This window comes from Mirounga leonina, unplaced genomic scaffold (genome assembly GCF_011800145.1).
Source record: "Mirounga leonina isolate KUSES-001 unplaced genomic scaffold, KU_Mleo_1.0 Mir_152, whole genome shotgun sequence".
Lineage (NCBI taxonomy): Eukaryota > Metazoa > Chordata > Mammalia > Carnivora > Phocidae > Mirounga > Mirounga leonina.
The window spans coordinates 10,202,099-10,223,876 of record NW_023270380.1 but is presented as its reverse complement, the minus strand read 5'-3'; the positions used below and the strand labels follow the sequence as shown (position 1 = coordinate 10,223,876).

The window sequence follows — 21,778 nt, the reverse complement described above, 5'->3', positions numbered from 1 at the left end:
AACAAAACCATAGGTACTTAAAATTGTTGGTTATACATGTACATGTATTACACACACACACACACACACACACACTCTCTCTCTCTCTCTCTCTCTCTCTCCCCAGATAACCAAATGGCTCACTCCCTCCACTGTAGCCTTCCCAGTGAGGTCGTCCCTTCTCCATGCTATGTAGACTGAAACATCTTTCTGACAACTTTTCCTATTTTCATTTTACTTTACAGCACTTATCGCCGTCATCTTCTCCTTTGCAAACATTTTCTTGATAGGACTTCTGACAGCAACAAGGATACAAACTATCTGGTCACAATGACTTGTGAAAAAATAGTCTAGGATAAGTTCTCATTGGCCTATTTTGTAACAAATGACCATTCCTGGATCAATACAAATGCGGGTCCAGGAAGAGATGGTATCATCTGGGATAAATGTCAACTCTTGTGTTCACAAGGACGGGCTATCTTATGGGAAGAATGTAGAAAAGTTGCCTCAAGCAGACAAAAAGTAACAGCCACTACACCTAATATTTAAGTACATGCTAAAAATGCCCTAGCAAGTGGACAAGGAAAAGGGTAAATTAATCAAACAACGCAGGGACAACTGGCTATTTATTTGGAAGAATACAGAGCTGCTTATCTCACAACACATGTAACAAGAAACACCACACAGGGACATATGAAAAATATCATTTAACATAATGTCTGCTTCATGCATGTCAACAGACATACCTGCCACAGTGCTCACTTCCAAAAGGAATTTACTTGTGACAATACAAAAGCACAATGAAGTAGAAATACTTAACTTTCAACTAGTAGAATAAGTTTATTTCTAATACTGAGACTTTACATAGGAGTTTACAGAAATAAAAAAAAAAAAACACCGTGCTGCTTATTATCCATTGGCTCCACCTAGACCTTCTCTCCGCTTTCTCTGTGCCCACCTGGGCTAACCTGCAGATCGCATCTGGTTGGGTTCTCCAAAGGGAGGCACCAGCAATTCGGTGCCACAATGCTGGTGGGGACAATATCCCCTCGGAGATGGTCTCTCCTCCATGAGAGCAACTCTTATTGGGCTCTGGTGACACTAGTTTCTTTCCATCCTTTGCCCCTTTGTGAGTTAGAATGGTCACGGCTTCTGGGTGATGCTAGTCTCTAGGTGCTTCAGTATCCCTTGTTTCTGGCCCACACCACTGTAATACGTCTACCATTACAATCCTCTTGGTTGGGGTAGAATTCTGTTTTTCATTAGAAGCAGGGCTGATACAAAAGCTATCATCCTATTAACTTGTCAAAAGAAGTCATTCTTCCCCCAAATCACTGTATAGAACATGAATACTTAGAACTAAGTACTTGTCTGTACCAGCTGGAATGCCTTCAGCTAGAAGTAACAGATAGCCTTAAGGATAAATAAGCAACTATTATTACCACAGTAACAGAAAGTCCTAGCCAAGAACAGGTCCAGATGGAGTTGTGCAGCTCAGTGACGTCTGAGCCAGGCTTTTCCCATTTTGTCTACTGTTATCTTCAAGCTATTACCCTTCAGGGCCACAAGCTATAATTTGGTATAACATACATACATGAAAAAGTCCAGCATAAGAGAGACAATCTCTACTTGTGTCTTCTCATGTTACAATAGTTTATCACTGAGATCTTTCCCAGAAGTACCGCAGAATATTTTCCAAACATCTCAACAGAATCACTAGAATAGCATCTCCACGATTAACTTAGATTAATCTGTATTTACTCCTAAATCATCTGGGGGAAGAATGGAAAGAGAGACAAAACAGAGCCCAGCAAGTAAGCAGCAGAGTAGTGGGTGGGCAATGTCTCTTGGAACTGCTCATCAGTGTGTTCCAAGGAGGTGTGGGAAAACAGTAGGACAAAGGAGGCAGGGACAGTGTATGACACCCTATTATTTTAAATACAAATACATAGTTCCTGGGGCACATACAACAGATCATGCCTAAATAGATACAACAATGAAATACCAAGAGTAAGAAAGTGGCATTCGAGTACATACCACTATTTTTTATTTGTGGAGTGCAGTGAGTATTCCTGTTCATAAATGATGTTAACCTTTGCAAAATTCATTTAAACCCCGTTATTAACAGCACTTACAACATTATAGGACCCCAGAGGCAGCTGAAAAACCTCAGAAAAATATTATTTGGCTTCTTTGGGAAGTAGTAGTAGATCAGTAACAATGGCCATACTAATTCCTATTTGCCAGCAACATCAGAGGGAAGGTTGGTGATGTGGTTGTAAAATAACATATACCGGCCAAACGATAAAGAGACTCAGGTAGTATTTACAATTAAGACTGGTGCAGAGGTAGTTAAGAAACCTCACAAAAACAAATTTGGGGTTCTTTACTGAAGAGGCAGTTCAGCAATAATGGCCATAGCCATTTGTTTATGTCAGGAAATGGGAGAGGGGGTATGTAGTTTGTACTTTAAATTGTCCAGATATATTTTCATATATACACAGTGGTGTGCTGGTAAGTATTTGACAACAGGTTCTCTGAGAAAATAAAAACCCCGGTTTGTAGAGTTTGCCAATTTCCAGGGCATAAATGCTCCCACTAAAGCCAAGCTACCAGAAGTACGACACTGAGTGCAGAGGTGGGAAGAGATGTGCAGTAGCACATTAGATGGTATTTTTACCATGTGACTTGATAATATAAGTGACCTAAAGAACAAAGAGCAAAATGTTATAAAGTAATTAAGAAGTGATGAGTGTGAGTATTTATTACCTTTTTAATATAATTTAATTTTTAAATAATAACTATGTTTAACAACCGGCTCACAAAATTCCCGAAAATTTAACCATCGGCAGCTGCAAGCCAGTGTGAGCTTACTCTAACACACCACTGCATACATGTGGGTACATGTGTATAAATATATTTACATATACGTATATATACATATATAATTATATCAACCTATAAAGAGACTGGTGGTATTTAGTGTGGGTGATATAAATATAGACCATAATAGCTATTTAATTAAGGGATATTTTCTCTTCACAAGTATGTTGGACTCCAATATGCAAATCAAGCATACCTCTAACTTCTGCTATATTACTATACCCACATCAGGCCTTCAAACATCAGGGACTCTTCATAAATGTTTAATGTTGTTGCGATTCAACTTTTTTTAAGCTTCAGATTCCACTGTGAATATGGGTATGAATGAATACCATCCACTATATTTACAATAAAATTTGGTATCACATCTGGAATATGACACAACAAATTCTAGACAAAGATTTCTACCACATTCTTTAAGTGAATAAATTTCCCCTCAATATAAATTTTCTGATGAAAAGTTTCAGTTTTTCTTGAGAACTTTCACATATTCAAAATATCAGTAAAGTTTTATGCTAGTATTAATTATCTGAAATATGGTAAGACATCGCTTTCTAGTAACATGAGGCATTCTTTGGGCTTCATTCTCTCATTTTTAAAAATGGTGTAAGAATTTGAGAGGGCATGTGAAGGCTTCTGGACATCAGGATGTTGAGAGAGCTTTCACCCTTGTGTGAATTCTCTGATGTTTTGTGAGTACCGACCTCTGACTGAAGGTTTTCCCACATCCATCACACTCATAGGGCTTCTCTCCTGTGTGAGTTCTCTGATGTTTAGTGAGAGCTGATTTTTCACAGAAGGTTTTCCCACACTCGTTACATTTATAGGGTTTCTCCCCTGTGTGAGTTCTTTGATGAACAATGAGGTTTGACTTCACACAGAAGGACTTCCCACATTCGTTACACATAAAGGGTTTCTCTCCTGTGTGTGTTCTCTGATGGACAGTTAGGGCTGACCTGTGGCAGAAGGATTTCCCACATGTATTACATTCGTATGGTTTCTCCCCTGTGTGTGTTCTCTGATGTTCCGTGAGGTTTGACTTTACACAGAACGTTTTTCCACATTGCTTACATTCATAGGGTTTTTCTCCTGTATGTGTTCGCTGATGGTTGGTAAGGTGTGGTTTCTGACAAAAGGATTTCCCACATTCCGTACATTCATAGGGTTTCTCTCCTGTGTGTGTTCTTTGATGTTGAGTGAGGTTTGACTTCTCCCAGAATGTTTTCCCACATTCACCACATTCAAAGGTTTTTTCTCCTGAGTGACCTCTTCGAAGCTGGGTGAGATGTGACTTCTTGTTGAAGTTATTTCCATTTTCATTGTGCTCATAAGGTTTTTTGCCCATGTGTACTATCTGACGTTTAAAGAGGGTTGACTTTTCCCACGTTTTAGGACCTACTTTATATTCATGGGGAATCTTTCTTGTATAGGTTCCCTGATGGATAATGAAAGTTGAGTTATCACAGAAGGTTTGCCCATATTCATTGTATTCATAAGGAGTCTCTCCTGTAAGAGTTCTCTGATGTCCCAATCTTAAATCTGTATAGAAGGACTTCCCACAAATATTGCATTCATATGGCTCCATCTCCAAATGAGTTCTCTGAGATAAACTGAGTTCTAAACTGTGGATGAAGGTTCTTCCACATGCATTATATTTACAGAGCGTCTCTCCTATCTGTATTTTCTTGTTTGTGAAAAAGGCCGCTTCCTCATGGAAGGTTTGTCCGTTTTCATTATACTCAGAAGGCAGGTCAAAAATTGGCTGACTGAGGTCATGGCTATGATTGAGCACATTCCTTTTTTGATTATATTTATAACATTTCCCTCCAGGAGGTGTTTTCTCATGCTTAATATCAAGGAGCAATTTCTCATATACATTAAACTCATCAGGCTTCTTCCCAGAATAGCTTTTTCTACTAATAATTAAGCCTGAAATATTTTTCAAACTCATTTCACACGAGTCACATATCTTATATGGAAAATTTCTTGAAGGAACAGAATCTGTGCCCAGATTGAAAGCTTTTCTTACTCTATCACCACTATCTACATTTAACGTTTTGTTGGTGGTGAAAGCAAGTTGCCAAAAATGTTCGTCTTCATTGTCCTGGCTGCTCTCTATCAGGTCATCAACTTTCCAGTCTTCTAGAAATGAGAAAAATAACCACATCTTATGAATCCTAGTACACTTCTAATGGGACTAAACTCACACAAATGCCCTTTTATGTAGTCGATTCTTTTGTTTTAGGCTCAGTTTCCTGGTGTGAACTAAAACCAAGCAAAGGTTTCCTTTATCCTCCTGGTCTCAGTGGAAAGTAAATACATGCTGCAGTGGAAACAGGGAATGGAAACTGGCAAGGACATTTAACATTTTAAATATAAAACCTTCAAAACTGGACGGAAAAGGGTGAAAATTCAAAACACAGGGAGCTGGGAGTGGCTGACTCGGGAAACTCAGAGAATGAGGTGAGCCAGACAGAGACACTGAACACTAAATAAAGTGATGTGGAGACTAGTGGACATGGCTTTCAGAGGATGAACTATGTGTGGTGGAGACAGAACAGTTCCGTCCTAATCCCCTCATATACAGATTCCTGGGGTAGGATTCTGGCTGGAGCACATGATTCTACTCTGCGCACCAACACCAAACTTCCTCGGGTTCAACCAAGAAGTCCTATAGCCCAGCATCTTTCTTTTAACTTATTTTATAAGAAATAATTATTTTTTTTTACATGCTGTAAGACGCAGGCTAGAGAAAGTGAAATAAAATCAAGATACACAGTGAGCAAGGATTAGAGATTTTCTGAAAGGTGTCCACTTAGAAAGCAGGAAACTCAGAAAATTGGAGAATTCAACAAGGGAGCTTTTAAAATAAAAAATAAACTACAAATAGACTGAGAATCAGTAGAGGAAGAATTCAGAGACATCACGGTTCATGTCCTTATCCTCTCACAGCTTGACTACTACAGTAGGATTCTCACTAGTATGCATGTTGCCAGTCCTTTTTTCCCCTCCATTTGATTTATAAGAATCAACATAAATTTCTGAAAGCGCCTCCTTCCTCATTTTTTAAGGAACACTGCTTTACCTCAGACTCTCACTCTCCATCTAGCTGAGATTCACTACACCACAAATATCCAAAAGGAAATACAAAACAGATGAGGGGCAGGCCATCTCTGCCGAAGGACCAGGTTCACTTTGTTTTCTCACAGCTGCTAATGAATCTGTCCTGACCATCAAGTCATACATTGATTCACTTCAATCTGCTGGATTACTTCTCCCCAAAGCCATTTTATGTCTGAGGCAATGTTGATCTTTAAGTCTGCTATTATACCTAGGTTTATCTTTTGTATCAAGGTTTTCTGCTTTTTTATCTAGCCTCATCTGTAGTTTTTACCTACTAGTGAGACCCATAAGGATCATGTTTCTCTACACGGTTCTGAGACCTTTGGTAAACTTTATCAGAACAATCCTTGGCTGTGCTTCACTGTTGCTACCCAATGCAACAGTGTCAATCACGTGAGAAAAAACTTCGATGGCAGTCCTGAGCCCACTGCTCCAAGGGCCAAATAGTAGTAATTACTAGCCAGCAAAAACAAATCAATACAAAACAAACTTTCCACCAACTGGATTCACAGTTAAGTGTCCAAGCCACCACATCACATGTCCAAGTAACAGTATTTCTGTACAGCTCCAGATGGGCCTCTCATAAACCACTCACTCCCAGAAACACAATGCAAACTGCATTCCAGCCCTGGCTCTTCCTGGAACCTGGACATCCTTCCGGAAATGCTGCTTTCTTTCATTGAAAACAAGCCAAAAAAATAATAATAAAAGAATAAATGCCAACAAACACTGCAACACCCCAACCACTTTCAGCCTTCACTCACTGTCTTTAAAAGTTTACTGCCTGTAAAATTCACCATAATTTGGTGATGAAGTTCTTTGCTCAATGCTACACCCTTTGTCAAGACCACAGTCTAGCTCTTGGCAGGTGTTACCAAAATCCTGCTTCCTCTGACCTCACAAAAGAGACAGAACATGAATAATTCATAAATGCAATGTGCATATGAATTATTTCCAACCTGTACGTGATGAACTGTAATACACGAGGACAAAATGGGAATGTGCTTTTTGGAAAAGTACTACGGGATGCTTTCTGAATGGATGAAAAAGAGTGATCTCTTCCAAACTTGGCTTCACAGTTAATCAAAAAAGTAATTAGTAAACTATCAGAATTAGGAAAAGAAAGGGCCTTCTCTGTGGGAAAACAAAATCTCAATAAAGAAAGAAACCCTAAGCAAGAGTAATATGATTAGTTCTGAGTTTTGAGGATATAGCCACTAGTGGGTTAGGGTCATAAAATATGGGTTATTTAAATTACAGGGAAAAAAAATGAGCTCTAATTTAAAATAAATGAGATAACAAGCCATTACTATGCACCACTCAATGTTTAAACACTTTACACATACAATATTAAGTATCTGAGAAGCAAAGTAAACAAGAATGAAAGCTGTAGATAGAAGAGAAAGCATTTATACACGAAATTTAAGATACAAGACAGTATGGGGTTTAGAGGAAATTCTGGAGAGCAGAGAGAAAAGAAACGAGACAGGTAGAATAGGAGGACCACATTATAATAGTCAATGAAAGGAGACTTTAATTTTAATTTCATTTCTTAGTAAGTAGCAACTTTGCCAAGCTAGTGAAAGATAAATCGGATGCTTCAGGTAAGAAAATAAAAATCATTTAGGGATTAGATCAAGCCAGGAAAGAGAGAACACACAGTTCTGGTTTTGAGTGGGATCAGTGAGAAGTGAGAAAACAAAGAGACGTGAAAGCTGGTTTTGAAAGGTAAGCGACCCCGGAGTATAAGGACACTAGCAATAGGGGATAATGGGTTTAGTGCACTGATCCCGGAGCTGCCATGTAAGATAGTAATAGGACGCTAGGATATTCCTTACCGGATTCCTGAGAAACCAGGCTCTCCGGTTTTCATAGTACTCAGACTGTTCCTCAAGCTCCTCTTGTGATGAGATTTAATAGATTTTCAGGCCTCGTAAAAGAAGAATTGTTCCAGGACCACTGATCTCATGTGCAAACCACCACTTTCTAGGAGTCTGCAAACTATGACTGCTGAGCAAAGGTCCTTGAACTACAACTGTTTTTTACATTTTTAGAGGGAAAAGACAGAAGAGGCAGTAGGGAGGAGTGAGCGGGAAGAAGAAAGAGGGGAGGAGAGGGAAAAGGAGAACCAGGCAAGAGGAGGAGGAGGAAGTGGAGGAGGAGGGATCACACCCAGACCGCATGTGACCCACCAGACCTAAAATATGTGCTACTGTCTTTATATAAAAGTCCACCAACCTCCGACCTGGAAGCTCTCAGCCAACCTTGTGCCTTTACCACCACCCACAGCTGACGCCTCGCACACGGGCCCTACTGGCTCTGGCCTCAGCCACGAACCAACATCCTTTTCAACACACAGCCTGGGCTCTAGCAGTTCTCTCCAGCTTCTCGTGTCCAAGTTTAGGTATGTCGTAAGTCCCCTATCATCTAATTTCCTCTCAGTAAATGGCACCCTGATTTACCCAGTTGCTTAAGACAAATCAGTCAAGTCATACTAGACTCCTGGCTCTCTTCCACACTATCAATCCAACAGCAAATCTTGTTGGCCTCATCCTCAAGATCTACATACAAACCTACCACTCCTCAGCACTTCCAACATCGCCTAAGGATTATCCTCTCTCCTCTGGAGTATATAATAGTCTCCTAAGTGGTATTCCTTCCTTGCTCGTGCCTAAGCACCACCTAACCACCAGATTGTATTTAGTGCATAAACTATAAATCAGATCTGATTATTTAATCTGACTTAATTTACTCAAAAAAAAAATACAATGATTTCTCACATCACTCAAAATAAAATTACCATGATCCATGCTACTTATGACATCACCTCCTATCACTCTCCCCAACACGTATTCACCTCCAGCCACAATGGCCTCCTTGCCATTCTTCAAACACTCTAAGAACACCGCTGAGAAGTTTGGCATCTGCCTGGAACAGCTCACAGTTTCACTTTACTAGGGTCTCATCCCTCCTTTGGACCTCATCAAACAGGCTTTCTCTGACTTCCTTACCCATTAGCACAGGCCATTATTCTCCACCCCGTCCCCACTGTTTTAACTCTCTCCACAGTGCTTACCACCACAAATACTGTATGTACATGTTCACGCGCATATGCTTGTGCATGTGCACACACACACATACTTCTTGTCCCTCACTGTAATACACACTCCATGAAAAAGGGATATTATTCTTTTACCTAAAAACGTAACTGGATCATAGTGGGTACCCAACACATATTTGTTAAATGAATATGTTAAGTATAGCATGAATACACACCAGGTAACAAAAGGTGTCCGAAGAGAATAGAGGGAAGGTGAACAATTTTAAAAGATAAGCTAACCAAGAAAAATCACCTAAGATGAAGCCAACTCAGTTTGCATTATAGGTATTAGTAAATCACTCTAAAATATCATAGGACAAAGGAAAGCATTTATGAGGGGAAAGTGACATGTGGAGGAATGTGATTAAGGTAATGGAGGGAGATGTGAGCCAACTGTCCTTTGTCACTCCCAAAGGTCTAAAGTTTAAAAAAGAAATTTCTGAAGAATATTTCACAAGTGATAAACCCTAAACCAAAGGCCTAAGATCTCATTCCCTTGTTTTCCACCTGCCTGTGAACTCACTAACTCACCTTGATGGCAGTGGCTTGGGAATCCTGCCTCTAATATCCAGGGCTCTTCTCCTTGCTCTATCTTGAAGACCACTTCTGGCTTAGTAATGCAATATCCTGTTGAGAAAAAATAATACAAGATGATAGCTAAATAGCCTGGCTTCAGGGACTCTGAAAAATGATGGGGAAGAAAGGTACAGCCTCAGGAGCTGCCCAAGGGAGATGCCCAAATGAACCAACCCCTGAGGAGGTTAAGAACACAGCATTCTGTATGGTGGCCAGAGAGACTGGTCATCTCAGGGCCTTGAATCTCAAGCATCGATCAAAATTCCACAGGCAGTTCCTGTTTCAACAACTAGAAATGCATGCTAAGGGTAGTCACAAGGAAAAACAATTCTTACCTACTGAGACAAAATGGCTGTAATTTTCTAGAATCACATCTCTGTATAGTATCTTCTGAGCAGGATCCAGCAGATACCACTCTTCCTGAGTGAAGTCCACACATACATCTTTGAATGACACTTGTTCCTGTAATGGTATAATCCTTTTCTATATGAAGCCGTCAGAACTATATGACATGGAAGAAATTTAAAAGGGCTAATCTCTTTAGAGTTTGCTAAAAACTGACAGATAGGATGCCTTCTTTTGTGTTAACTTACTCTGTAGGATAAAAGAAATATCTCGTACAAACCACGTTCCCACTAAAGGCTTAGAACTGTTCCCCTTGCTGCAAACACTACTGATGAAAACAAACACCATTCCTGTTCTCAAAGTGCTTATGATCTGATGAGGAGACATATACATTAACATTTATTAAGTTTTTTTTTTTTAAGATTTTATTTATTTATTTGAGAGAGAATGAGATAGAGAGAAAGAGCCTGAGAGGGGGGAGGGTCACTGGGAGAAGCAGACTTCCTGCTGAGCAAGGAGCCCGATGAGGGACTCGATCCCGGGACTCCAGGATCATGACCTGAGCCAAAGGCAGTCGCTTAACCAACTGAGCCACCCAGGCGCCCAACATTTATTAAGTTATACACAAGAGCTAGCGGGATGCACACGGCAGACTGCAAAGGAAAGCAGACCAAGAAAAAATTAGTTCTTTAATATTATCATTTATATGATATAAAAAATAGACAATAAAACAGACAAAGCAGACCAAAGGGGATCCAAATACTGGAAATAATAAACAAGAACTTCAAAATGGATTATGATTAATATGTTCAATAAAACAGGAAAATATGAACAAAATAATTGGGAGAAGTTCAATGGATATATGGTATGTGTACTGTGCAGAAAAAAATTACTAGAGCAGGCTGAGACTGGTCTGCTTTGAAAGGTCTGCTGCTATGAGGGTATCCCTTGGCTGGCATCTGGGAACTTAAATTCCCTAATAAGAATGGTTCACTAAGCCTAAACTGTTTGTGTAAGCAATATGGTTTATACTGCACACATGCATTCCTTCTAAGTCTGGAAGTTTCTGTGCCAAGCAGAGAGTACCAATGTGATCAGCTCCCGAATAAAAACATTGAGCCCTGGGTGTCTACTGAGCTTCCGTGGCAGACATTTCAAGTTTGTTGTCAATCTCATTGCTAGATTTGGGAGAAAACTCTTAGAAGTTTGCTCCTGGCTTCCTCTCAACTATGCTCTGTGTGCACCTTTTCCCCTTATTGATTCTGCTTTACCTTCTTGCACTTTAATAAGTCATAGCCATAAGGAGAACCACTTGCTGAGTCACCCTAGTATAGTAAGTCACTGAGCCTGGGGATGGTCTTGGGGACCTCTGATAGATGTGTATACAGACATAGATAAAATGGGCATTCTAGAGCTGAGAAATACAACACTGGAATTAAGAACTCATTAAATGGGTTCAAAAACCTAGTAGAGAAAACATATATCAATCTAACAAGAGTATCAAAACATGTATGTATCTAACTAAAGGGTACCAAAATACATACCTCCAAAACTGATAGAACTGAAAGGAGAAATACATAAATTTATAATCCTAGTTGGGAGGCTTCAACACTCCTCTGTCAATACTGAGAGATCAAGGAGGCAGAAAATCAGTAAGTATAAAGATGATCTGAACCACACTATCCATCAACATGATCTAATTGACAGTTACAGAATACCCTATCCGAAACAATAAAACACACATTTTATCATTCTATTCTAGCTCATATGTAACATTCACCATGACAGACCATAGTCTTGGCCACAAAACACATCTTAACAAATTTAAAACAATAGCTATCATACAAAGTACATTCTCTGACTACAATGGAATAGAAATCAATAAACAAGAGATATCTGGGAAATCACTCGAACACTTGAAAATTAAACAACACACTTATAAATAACCTAGAGTTCAAAGAGGTCTCGAAAGAAATTTTTAAACATTGTACATGAAATTAAAATAAAAATACCACTTATCAAAATTTGTGGGATGAATTGAAAGCAGTACATAGAGGGAAATTTATAGCAGTGTATATATTAGAAAAGAAAAATTTTAAATCTGTAACCTAAGTTTCCATCTTAGTACACTATAGAAGAAAAGTAAATTAAGCCAAAAGCAAGCAAAATAAAGGAAATATTAGAATAAATCAATGAAATTGAAAACATGAAAAAAAAAGAAAATTAATGACACCAACAGCTGCTTCTTTGAAAAGATCAATAAATTAATAAACTTCCAGAAAACTTAACCAAGAAAAAAGAGAAAAGAAACAAATTGTGAATCTCAGAAATGAAAGGTCAACACTACTGATCCTAAGGACATTAAAATAATAAGAGAATACTACAAACAATTCTATTCCTGAAAAATTAACTTAGTTGAAATGGATAAATTCCTTACAAGACACAGCTACCAATTCATACAAGGAGAAATAGATAACCTGAACAGATCTGTATCTGTTAAAAACAAAATTGAATTACTAGTCAAATCACTCCCAAAATACAAAGTACTAAGCTCAAATGGTGTCACTAGTGAATTCTACTAAACATTTAGGGGAAAAATACTAATTCTCCACAATCTCCTGCAGTAAATAACACTTCCAAACTCATATTATAGGGCCAACATTACCCTGATTCCAAAACTAGATAAAGACATGAGAAACTAAAGACCAATAGCTCCCATTAGCATAGACACAAAAATCCTCAAATATTGGCAAATCAAATCTGACAATATATACAATGAATTATAAACCATAACCAAGTGGAATTTATTCCAGGTATGGAAGGCCAGGTTAATGTTAATAATAATTAAAAAATCAATCAATACAATCCAGCACATCAATAAGAAGAAAAATTACATGATCAAATCGATTGATGAAAAAAAAGCATTTGACAAAATCTAACAGCCATTCATGATGAAAATTCTCAGTGCACTAGGAATAGGGGGAATTCTCTCAGCTTGATAAAGACCATCCACAAAAACCTTACAGCTAACATCATATTTAATGTTAAGAGACTGGACACTTCTCCCCTAAGGGCAGGAATAGGGTGAGGATGTCTTACCTCAATGCTCCTATTCAACTCTGTACTAGAAGTCCTAGGTAGTGCAGTAAGACCAAAACCAAACCAAACCAAACCAAACCAAAACCAGAAATAATACATATGTGATTGGCTCTGTATCCTGTTTCATTATCTATTTTTGTGCCAGTACCATACTGTTTTGATTACTATAGCTTTGTAGTATATCTGGAAATCCGGGACTGATCAATTTGTGAAACAAATCCAGCTTTGTTTTTTTTTTCCTAAGACTGCTCTGGCTATTCAAAGTAGAATAGAACAAGGGCGCCTGGGTGGCTCAGTCGTTGGGCGTCTGCCTTCGGCTCAGGTCATGATCCCAGGGTCCAGGGCTCAAGCCCTGCATCGGGCTCCCTGCTCCGCGGGAAGCCTGCTCCTCCCTCTCCCCCTCCCCCTGCTTGTGTTCCCTTTCTCGCTGTGTGTCTCTCTCTGTCAAATAAATAAATAAAATCTTTAAAAAAAAAAAAAAAAAAAGTAGAACAGAACAGAGAGACCAGAAATAAACCAACAGTTATATGGTCAGCTAATCTTCAACAAAGGAGGCAAGAATATCCAACAGGAAAAAGACAGTCTCTTCAACAAATGGTGTTGGGAAAACTGGACAGCTAGCCACATGCAAAAGAATGAAACCGGACCACTTTCTTACACCACACACAAAAATAAACTCAAGATGAATTAAAGACCTAAATGTGAGACCTGAAACTGTAAAAATCCTAGAAAAGCACACAGGTAGTAACTTATTTGACGTCAGCCATAGCAACTTCTTTCTAGATATGTCTCTGAAGAGAAGGGAAACAAAAGCAGAATCAAACTTTGGGACTACACCAAAACAAAAAGCTTCTGCACAGCAAAGGTAACCATCAATAAAACAAAAAGACAACCTACTAATGGGAGAAGATATTTGCAAATGATATATCCGTTAAGGATTTGATAGCCAAAATATATAACTCAACACCAAAAAAACCCCAAATAAGCTGATCAAAAACTGGGCAAAGGACCTGAATAAACATTTTCTAAAAAAGACATTCAGATGACCAAGAGACACATGAAGAGATGCTCAACATCACTAATCACCAGAGAAACTCAAATCAAAACCACAATGAGATATCACCTCACACCTGTCAGAATGGTTAGAATCAAAAAAAAGAAATTACAAGAGTTGGTGATAGTGTGAAGAAAAAGGAACCCTTGTGTACTGATGGTGGGGATGAAAACTGGTTCAGCCATTATGGAAAACAGTGTGGAGGTTCCTCAAAAAATTAAAAATAGAACTATCCTATAATCCAGTAATTCCATTACCAGGTATTTACCCAAAGAAAAGGAAAACACTGACTGGAAAAGATATTTATATGGCAGCACTATTTACAGTAGGTAAGATGGATAAAGAAGATGTGGGGGGTGTGTGTGTGTATAAAATGGAATATTACTCAGCCAGAGAAAAGAATGAAATCTTGACAATTCCAACAACATGGATGGATCTAGAGGGTATAATACTAAGTGAAATAAGTCAAAGACAAATATATGATTTCACTCATATGTGCTATTTAAGAAACAAAACAAAGCAAAAAAGAAACAAAAAAAGAGACTCCCAAATATAGAGAACAAACTGGTGATTACCAGAGGGAAGGTAGGTGGGAGGAGGGGATGAGACAATTGGGTGTATCACTGGAAAGGAAAAACAAATTCTCTTTATTTGAAGTCAATATTATTATCTATGTAGAAAATCTCAAGTAACTTACAAAAAGAAAGAAAAAAATCTACTGGAAGTAATAAGGAAATATCAAAACATCACAGGATACAAGGTCAATAAAAAAAGTCAACTGTTTTCCTATATCTGAAAATACCATTTACAATTGCACCCCCAAAAAAGGTACTCAAGTATAAAATCTAACACAATATGTATATATAGAAAAACACACCATTTGATGGAAGAAATCAAAGATCTTAAGAAATGGAGAGATAGTCCATATTCATCAATAGGAAGACTCAATATGCCTAAGATGTCAATTCTTTCCAACTTAATCTATAAATTCAACACAATCTAAATAAAAACCCCCAGCTATTTTGCAGATATTGACAAAATGATTCTGAAGTTTATATAGAAAGACAAAGGATCTAGAATAGCCAACACAATGTGGAAGAAAAATGAGAATTCACATTGCCTGATCTTAAGAGTTACTATAAAGCTACCAGTAACCAAGACAGTGTGTTAGTGCTGAGAGAGACACATAGATCAACAGAACAGAGCGTCCAGGAATAGATCTACCAAAATAGAGTCAAATGTTTTTTGACAAAGGCATAAAGGCAATAAAAGGAGAAAAGATAGGCTTTCAACAAATGGTGCTTGAACAACTGGACACTCATGCAAAAGAAATCAACCTAGACACAGACCTTACACAAGGATTAACTAAAAATGAATATGAGGTCTAAATGTAAAATGCAAACCTTTAAACCTTCAGAAGAAAATACAGAACAAAGAATATAGGAGAAAAATCTCTGTGACCCTAGATTTGGTAATGAGTTTTTAAATACAACAGAAAAAGCATATTCCATGGGGGGCGGGGGAAGCATAGGTTGAATATTATTAAAAATAAAATCGTCTGCTCTGTTAAAGACATTTCTAAGAAAATGAGAGGACAAGGCACAGACTGGAAGAAAATATCTGCAACACATTATCTAATAAAGGATCTGCATCCAAAAAATACAAAAGAAGTCTTAAAGCTTCATAAGAAGAAAACAAATGACCCAATTGAAAAATGGGCAAAAGATCTGAACAAACATTTCACCAAAGATATAAGGATAACAAATATATATATGAACAGATGCTCAACATCACCTATTAGTGGGAAAATGCAGACAACATGACATTATTTATTAGAATGTGTTAAATTAAAATTTAAATCCAAAATTATGACAATACCATTTCAGGTCCAGAATCAGAACAACAAAGATTCTGATTTGTAGTTGGTAGGAACACAAACTGATACAGCACCTTTGTAAAAAATAGTTTGGCAATTTCTTGCAAAGCTATACATACATACATACATACATAAATACATACATACATACAAAACTGACCCAGCAATTTCACACCCTATGTGTTTGAAAACTTATGTCTGCTTAAAAACCTACACATGAATATTTCTAGCACCTTAATTCATAATGGCCCCAAACTGGAAGAATCAAGAGTCCATGGGTTAACAACTCTGAAATCATGTATGTGTATTCTGGAATTGAACTATCAAATAAATGAAATTCAGATGATGTCAGCTGGATTCTCATTGTTAGAGTGGAGATTACAGACAAACAAGGAGAGAAGGTTACAATGTTCCATGTGGTAATGATTACAACGGGAGACAACAGTGTGAACTAATACTTAGCTTAATATACAGATGGTTACATACTGAAATATTTACAGACACCTGTATATACATGAGAGAGTATACGCGTGTATTTCCTCTTTCAGTTAGCTGGGAGGGTCTGCGAGCAATGACACACCAGTAGCAGCAGACACACCTAGTCCCCCAATCTTGGTTTCTCATACTATGCTCCGATGAAAAGAACCAGAGCTATTTAGAGAGAAAAAAAAAAGGCTAATTCTAAAGCAGGAAAGATGTAAGATGAACCTGGAAAACCTACTAACAGGGAGGAAGGAAGAAGTATTCAAACAATAACGGGGTGTGTCAAAAGACACAGGAACCAACAAAAGGTACCTTTAAAACATTTTATTTACTTATTTTTGAGAGAGAAGGAGAGGGAAAGAGAGCATGAGCAGGGGGAGGAGCAGAGGGAGAAAGAGAGAATTTCAAGCAGGCTCCACGCTCAGCAAAGAGACCAGGACCCTGAGATCATGACCTGAGCCGAAATCAAGAGTCAGACACTCAACCGACTCAGCCACCCACGTGCCCCTAGAAGATGCTTTTAATAACCAACCTGGAATAACTTGAGCAGCGAAAGAAAACAAGGCAGCATTGTACTATAACCAAATATAAAATAACTATCCATGAATTCATGCTGATATAAATAAATGGATTAGTAAATAGGAGAGAACAGAAAAATCTCCTGTGAAGAATTCCTGATAATTTATGTAGATACTCCAGCAGGAAGGAGGTATCGTGTAACTCCCACTTCTTTCCAAAGAGTACAGTATGAAAACAGAGGAAACAAAGAGTAGCTTTACTGCTACTCGTGACCACATTACTTCAGCTAAGTGATCAACAGTGATACATCACTGTAATAAGTCATGTTAACAACACTTACCCTTGATATGATGTGACCAAATGACGTTATATCTCTGTGGTCTTCCTCCAAGAAGCCCATAACCTCAGTCTTACATTGAAAACAACAGCAGACAATTCCCAATTGAGGGACATCCTACAAAACAACTGAATGTACTCCTCAAAACTGCCAAGGTTATCAAAAACAAGGAAAGTCTGAGAAATTGTCACAGCCAAGGGGAGCTTAAGGTAACGACTAAGTGAAACATGGTATCCTGAAACAGAATACCTGCATGGGGGAGAAAACACCAGGGTCAATTATCAAAATATAAATTATATACCATAAAATAATAGTTTGCAACCTATATAACAGACAAGCATTAGTATGTCTAATATATAAAGAGCTAGACACCAAAGAAGAAAAAAAAAAAGCCAGAAACCTAAGAGCAAAATGGGCAAAAGATATGAACAGAGGGTTCACAGAAACATAAATACATCTTTCAGATACATGAAAAAGAAATTTAACCTCACTCATAGTTTAAAAAATTGCAAATACAAACTTTATAAAATACCACTTTTTATCTATCCATTGCCAAAATTCCCGAAGTTGAACCACATGTTCTATGGGAGAAGCTGTGGACAAAACAGCACTCACTCAGGGTCAATGGGAGTGACACAAAATGATACCATAATCCCAACTGATCAAGTGTATCAATTATATTCACCCTTTGACCTGGCAACGCACTTCTGGGAATTTATCTGAGAGAAAAAACCTATATGTACAAGGTCATTCATTAGAATATGGTTTGTAGTGGCAAAAGGTTTGAAATAATTCATAAGTAATAATCACCAGTTTAATAAACAATGGAACATTCATGCTTGAATTACTGTGCAGTTATAACAAAGAAAGAAGCAATCCATGTTCTGTTAACAGAAAGATGTCTGGGACAGGCTGAAAAAAGTGAAAAAAAGCAAAGAAAGAATGGAAAATTGTGTATAGACTTGCTACTCAAAGTGTGGTTCCCTGAGCAGCAGAGTCAGTTTCACCTGGGAGCTTTTTAGAAATGCAAAACCCAGGGCCCCACCAGATCCACTAAATCAAAATCTGCATTTTAACAGGATGCCAGTGAGGTACAGGTGCATCTAAGTTTGAAAAGCCTTAAGGATGATGGATTCCCTTCTAAATAAAAGTAGGGGGCATACAAGAATATTCTTTAACTGAAAAAAGAAACACTGGGAGGACAAACAAGAAAGACAGATATCTACAGCAGGATGACCCTATATTCCAGTTTGTCTGGGACTGTCCCAACATATGCCAGTTGTCCCGTCATAACTTTATAGAACCTCTTTCATTCTCAGTGGAAGTGTCTCCATTTAGATGAGAAATAAATGTCACCCTTCCTAGAGGGAACATCACTTAACCTTTTAACCATGTTAATAAATTACTAATTCAGAAGTATTTTATTTAAAAAAAAGAGAGACAAAACCAGTCAGGAAAAAAGATAGACTGAAAAAAGCAGTGAGCCAAGGATGGGTAAGCAATAAACCCAAGGAGAGGCAACGTCTGGGGCAAAAGGGAAAGACAACTTCGTGAGGAACAGGAAGGGAATGTAGCAGAGTTAAGAAAGGAGAGCTAGGAGGGAGATGTCAGAGACAACAGAGACTGAGGACTACGCCATAGGTAGGTCAAGTAAGACAAAGACAAAAACTGGATTTGACTACAATTTGGTGGCCTTTTCCAGAACTGCTTCAGGTGAGTGGTGGTGGTGAAGGAGCAAGAATGCATTCATGAGGTTGAAATGCAAATGAGAAATGCAGAGACCAAAACCAGAACAGTCTGCTACTCAAGCTAGAAATACAAACAAGCTGACGCAAACAGTCATGGAGAGTTATCTGGAGGATGTCCGGTCCCTCCATTCTGCCAGATCTTCAAAGTCTCATTCCTGGATTAAGCAGGACCATGAGAGAGCTGTCTACTCAAACCTCACTTTTGGTCCCCTGAAAAGCATCCACACATCTTTGGCACGGTGCTGTGTCTATCAGATGATTACAGGCAATTTCAGTGTTTTGATTAGAAAGATCAGAGAAAATTTTACAACTTGCACAACTCCGTAAAATTAAGAGTCCTACATCTAATTCTACCAACTCTTTGAATTTGCTACTCTCGACATATTTCCCTTCAAGTAATTCTTGCGTAGTTCTCTTTTCTCGTAAAAATATGAATCCTTACAAACTTTAGAATACCCATTTTAAAACAAAGTGGGAATAAACAAACAAAAAGCTCACCTGGGATCTGTTCATTTTCTGCTCTTAGTGAAGGAGGGAGAGCTGAGGAAAAAGGAAGGAAGAAGGAAGTTAGGAGAGACTTGGCCTGCCTTGCAGTTCCTGGATTTACCTGCCTACACAGCTCCACATACAAGATACTTACGTGTCCATGTGTGGCTCCGATATATGTTGAGCTTAGACATGATACTTTTCACTGAGTGAATGTAAACATTTGTTTCTTATTGATTTATTACCAATTTAGGTTCTGTGACACAGAAAAATTAAAAACATGAGAAGATGAGTTTAACATTTAACAGTAACCTAAAGGAGGAAACACTATGGATTTGTCAGAACTGATGTGGTAGGGAAAAATTAAAAATCTCAAGTCACATTGTTAATCTGTTTTCCTGTTAACACTATGAATCCCTTGAGGTCAGATAATCCAAGACACCTCTGAAAAAAAGAGATGGGGGTGTTTAAGGCAAGATAAAAAATTGTTTAATGTTTGTTCTAACCTTCTTACAACTTTTAAAAGGTCTTTTAATTAAGAAACTATCTTTGACTTAACAGTGACAAAACGGGCAGGGGCTTGGGAATTTGCAGACCTGACTTTTAACCATGGTTCTGCAACTAACAAACTGCATGATCTCCGTCAGTCACCTTCTCAGACTCAAAATCCTTTTTTCATTTTTCAAATAAGGTCAAAGCAGATAACCTCTTGCCTGCACTACCATCCTGCGCGTCTATAAAGCCAGGAGAGCGGGAACCTCAGCATCTTTCTAGATGCCATTCTCAGCATTTTTCTAGATGCCATCAACAATGGGAAATACTGAACGGAAAATAAGGGGAGTAGGGGGTGTTCGGGGAGGGGTGAGGACAGAATTTCCTTCGCTATGGCTGGTGAGCCTTTCATTCCCGACCATGCCCTCACAAACTCTCTAAAGAGGTCACATCTCCTGTGTAGCCTGCGTGCCCACCCCTCTCAGCTCCAGCTCACCTCGCTCTTCTTAAATTTGTCCCAGACCTTCCACCGTCACACAGACTTCGATGGCTTCAGGATACTGTCATGCTTATACATAACAAATAACAAATGAATACATAATAAATAATAACTGGGGACCTGGGGAATGTTAGAGCCAGGAAAGGGCCTTGGTGGCTAGCTAGTCCAGCCTCTTCCCTCTTCCATTGCACAAATGAGTTAACTGAGCAATGAAGGCCCTAGAGACTTGTCCAAGCTCCAGCCGCATGTATTACATACGTAACAAACAAATACAATAACAGCTAGCAAAATGTGAGTGCTCAGAACAATGCCATGCCGCAAGAATTACTGATATCCACACTTTACAGATAAGGAGACCGAGCCGCATGTCAACTACTCGGTCAGAGCAATTCATTCACATCTGACGCCCTGCCTGGTTCTCCTACAACCGCGCCCCTCCTAGTAAGCCCGGCGCACATACGACGCACGCACACACGTCACAACGTCAAGCGCGCACGCACGTCGCGCACGCGCACTCACTCCTCCCCGGAGCCCCCACCCCCTCCCCGTGGGCCCAGCGCACACGTCACGCACGCGCACTCCCCACCCGCGGCCGCACGACGGCGCAGCCAGCTTAGCGCTGGGGCTGGACACCGGCGGACCCTCCGAGCCCGAGAGCCCACGTTCCCACGCGGGACCCTGGTCCCTTAGAGACGCCCCCGCCCGCCGTCCCTTCAACTCTGTAGGCGCCGCAGACGCCTGGGGTCGCTCCGGTGTCCGCGGAGCTCCTACCCACCACCCGGCACCGCCGCCCCCGCCGGACCCCCGAGCCGCGCAGGGCCCTCTCGGCCCACGCCCCCACCCCCCGGGGCTCACCCGCAGTTCCCTCGCCGCGTGGACCCGGAAGCCAGGGAAGGTTTCCCACGAGGGGCTGGAGGCCGGGGACGGACGAGCCGGGAGGAGAAGGCGGGGATGCACATGCGCAGACGGAGGGAGCGGCGCGGCGGCGGCGGGTAGCTGGAACTCCGCTCCTCGCCGCTGGGGCTGGGAAAGTAGCTCTACCCTTAGAAGGGATGCCTCACCTCTTAGTCGTAAAGAGTAAGCTAATAGTGCCGAGCTAGCAGGGTTTTAGTGAAGAGGCCTTTAGACGTAGATCTAGCAGGTAAATTGTTAGTACCTCTCTCGAGATTCTCTTCCCCG

The 21,778-nt window shown here is 39.5% G+C and overlaps 1 protein-coding gene across 3 annotated transcripts; it reads right to left on the bottom strand.

Moving 5' to 3' along the window:
- Window positions 1–588: 588 nt before the first annotated feature.
- Window positions 589–21,552, bottom strand: ZNF248 (zinc finger protein 248). Of its 3 annotated transcripts, XM_035008538.1 has the most exons (7): window positions 21,455–21,550; window positions 20,597–20,668; window positions 19,763–19,864; window positions 19,621–19,662; window positions 9,997–10,123; window positions 9,617–9,712; window positions 589–5,004 (listed from the first exon to the last, which is right to left on the bottom strand). In XM_035008538.1, the coding sequence occupies exons 4-7, from the start codon at window positions 19,633–19,635 to the stop codon at window positions 3,506–3,508; spliced, it is 1,737 nt and encodes a 578-aa protein (XP_034864429.1). In that variant the 5' UTR covers window positions 19,636–19,662; window positions 19,763–19,864; window positions 20,597–20,668; window positions 21,455–21,550; the 3' UTR covers window positions 589–3,505. The 3 variants fall into 3 exon arrangements, with proteins under 3 accessions (XP_034864429.1, XP_034864430.1, XP_034864431.1); XM_035008539.1 differs by lacking the exon at window positions 20,597–20,668 and having other exon boundaries at window positions 21,455–21,552; XM_035008540.1 differs by lacking the exon at window positions 21,455–21,550 and having other exon boundaries at window positions 589–5,001; window positions 19,763–21,127.
- Between the last annotated feature and the right edge of the window lie 226 nt (window positions 21,553–21,778).

What these genes read in the sequence shown, in the direction of transcription:
- ZNF248 (XM_035008539.1), bottom strand. An exon ending in CAGCCATTTTGTCTCAGTAG is followed by an intron (nt 9,713 to 9,996) that starts GTAAGAATTGTT and finishes TTTTCTCAACAG; the next exon opens with GATATTGCATTACTAAGCCA. An exon ending in CCCAAGCCACTGCCATCAAG is followed by an intron (nt 5,005 to 9,616) that starts GTGAGTTAGTGA and finishes TCTCATTTCTAG; the next exon opens with AAGACTGGAAAGTTGATGAC.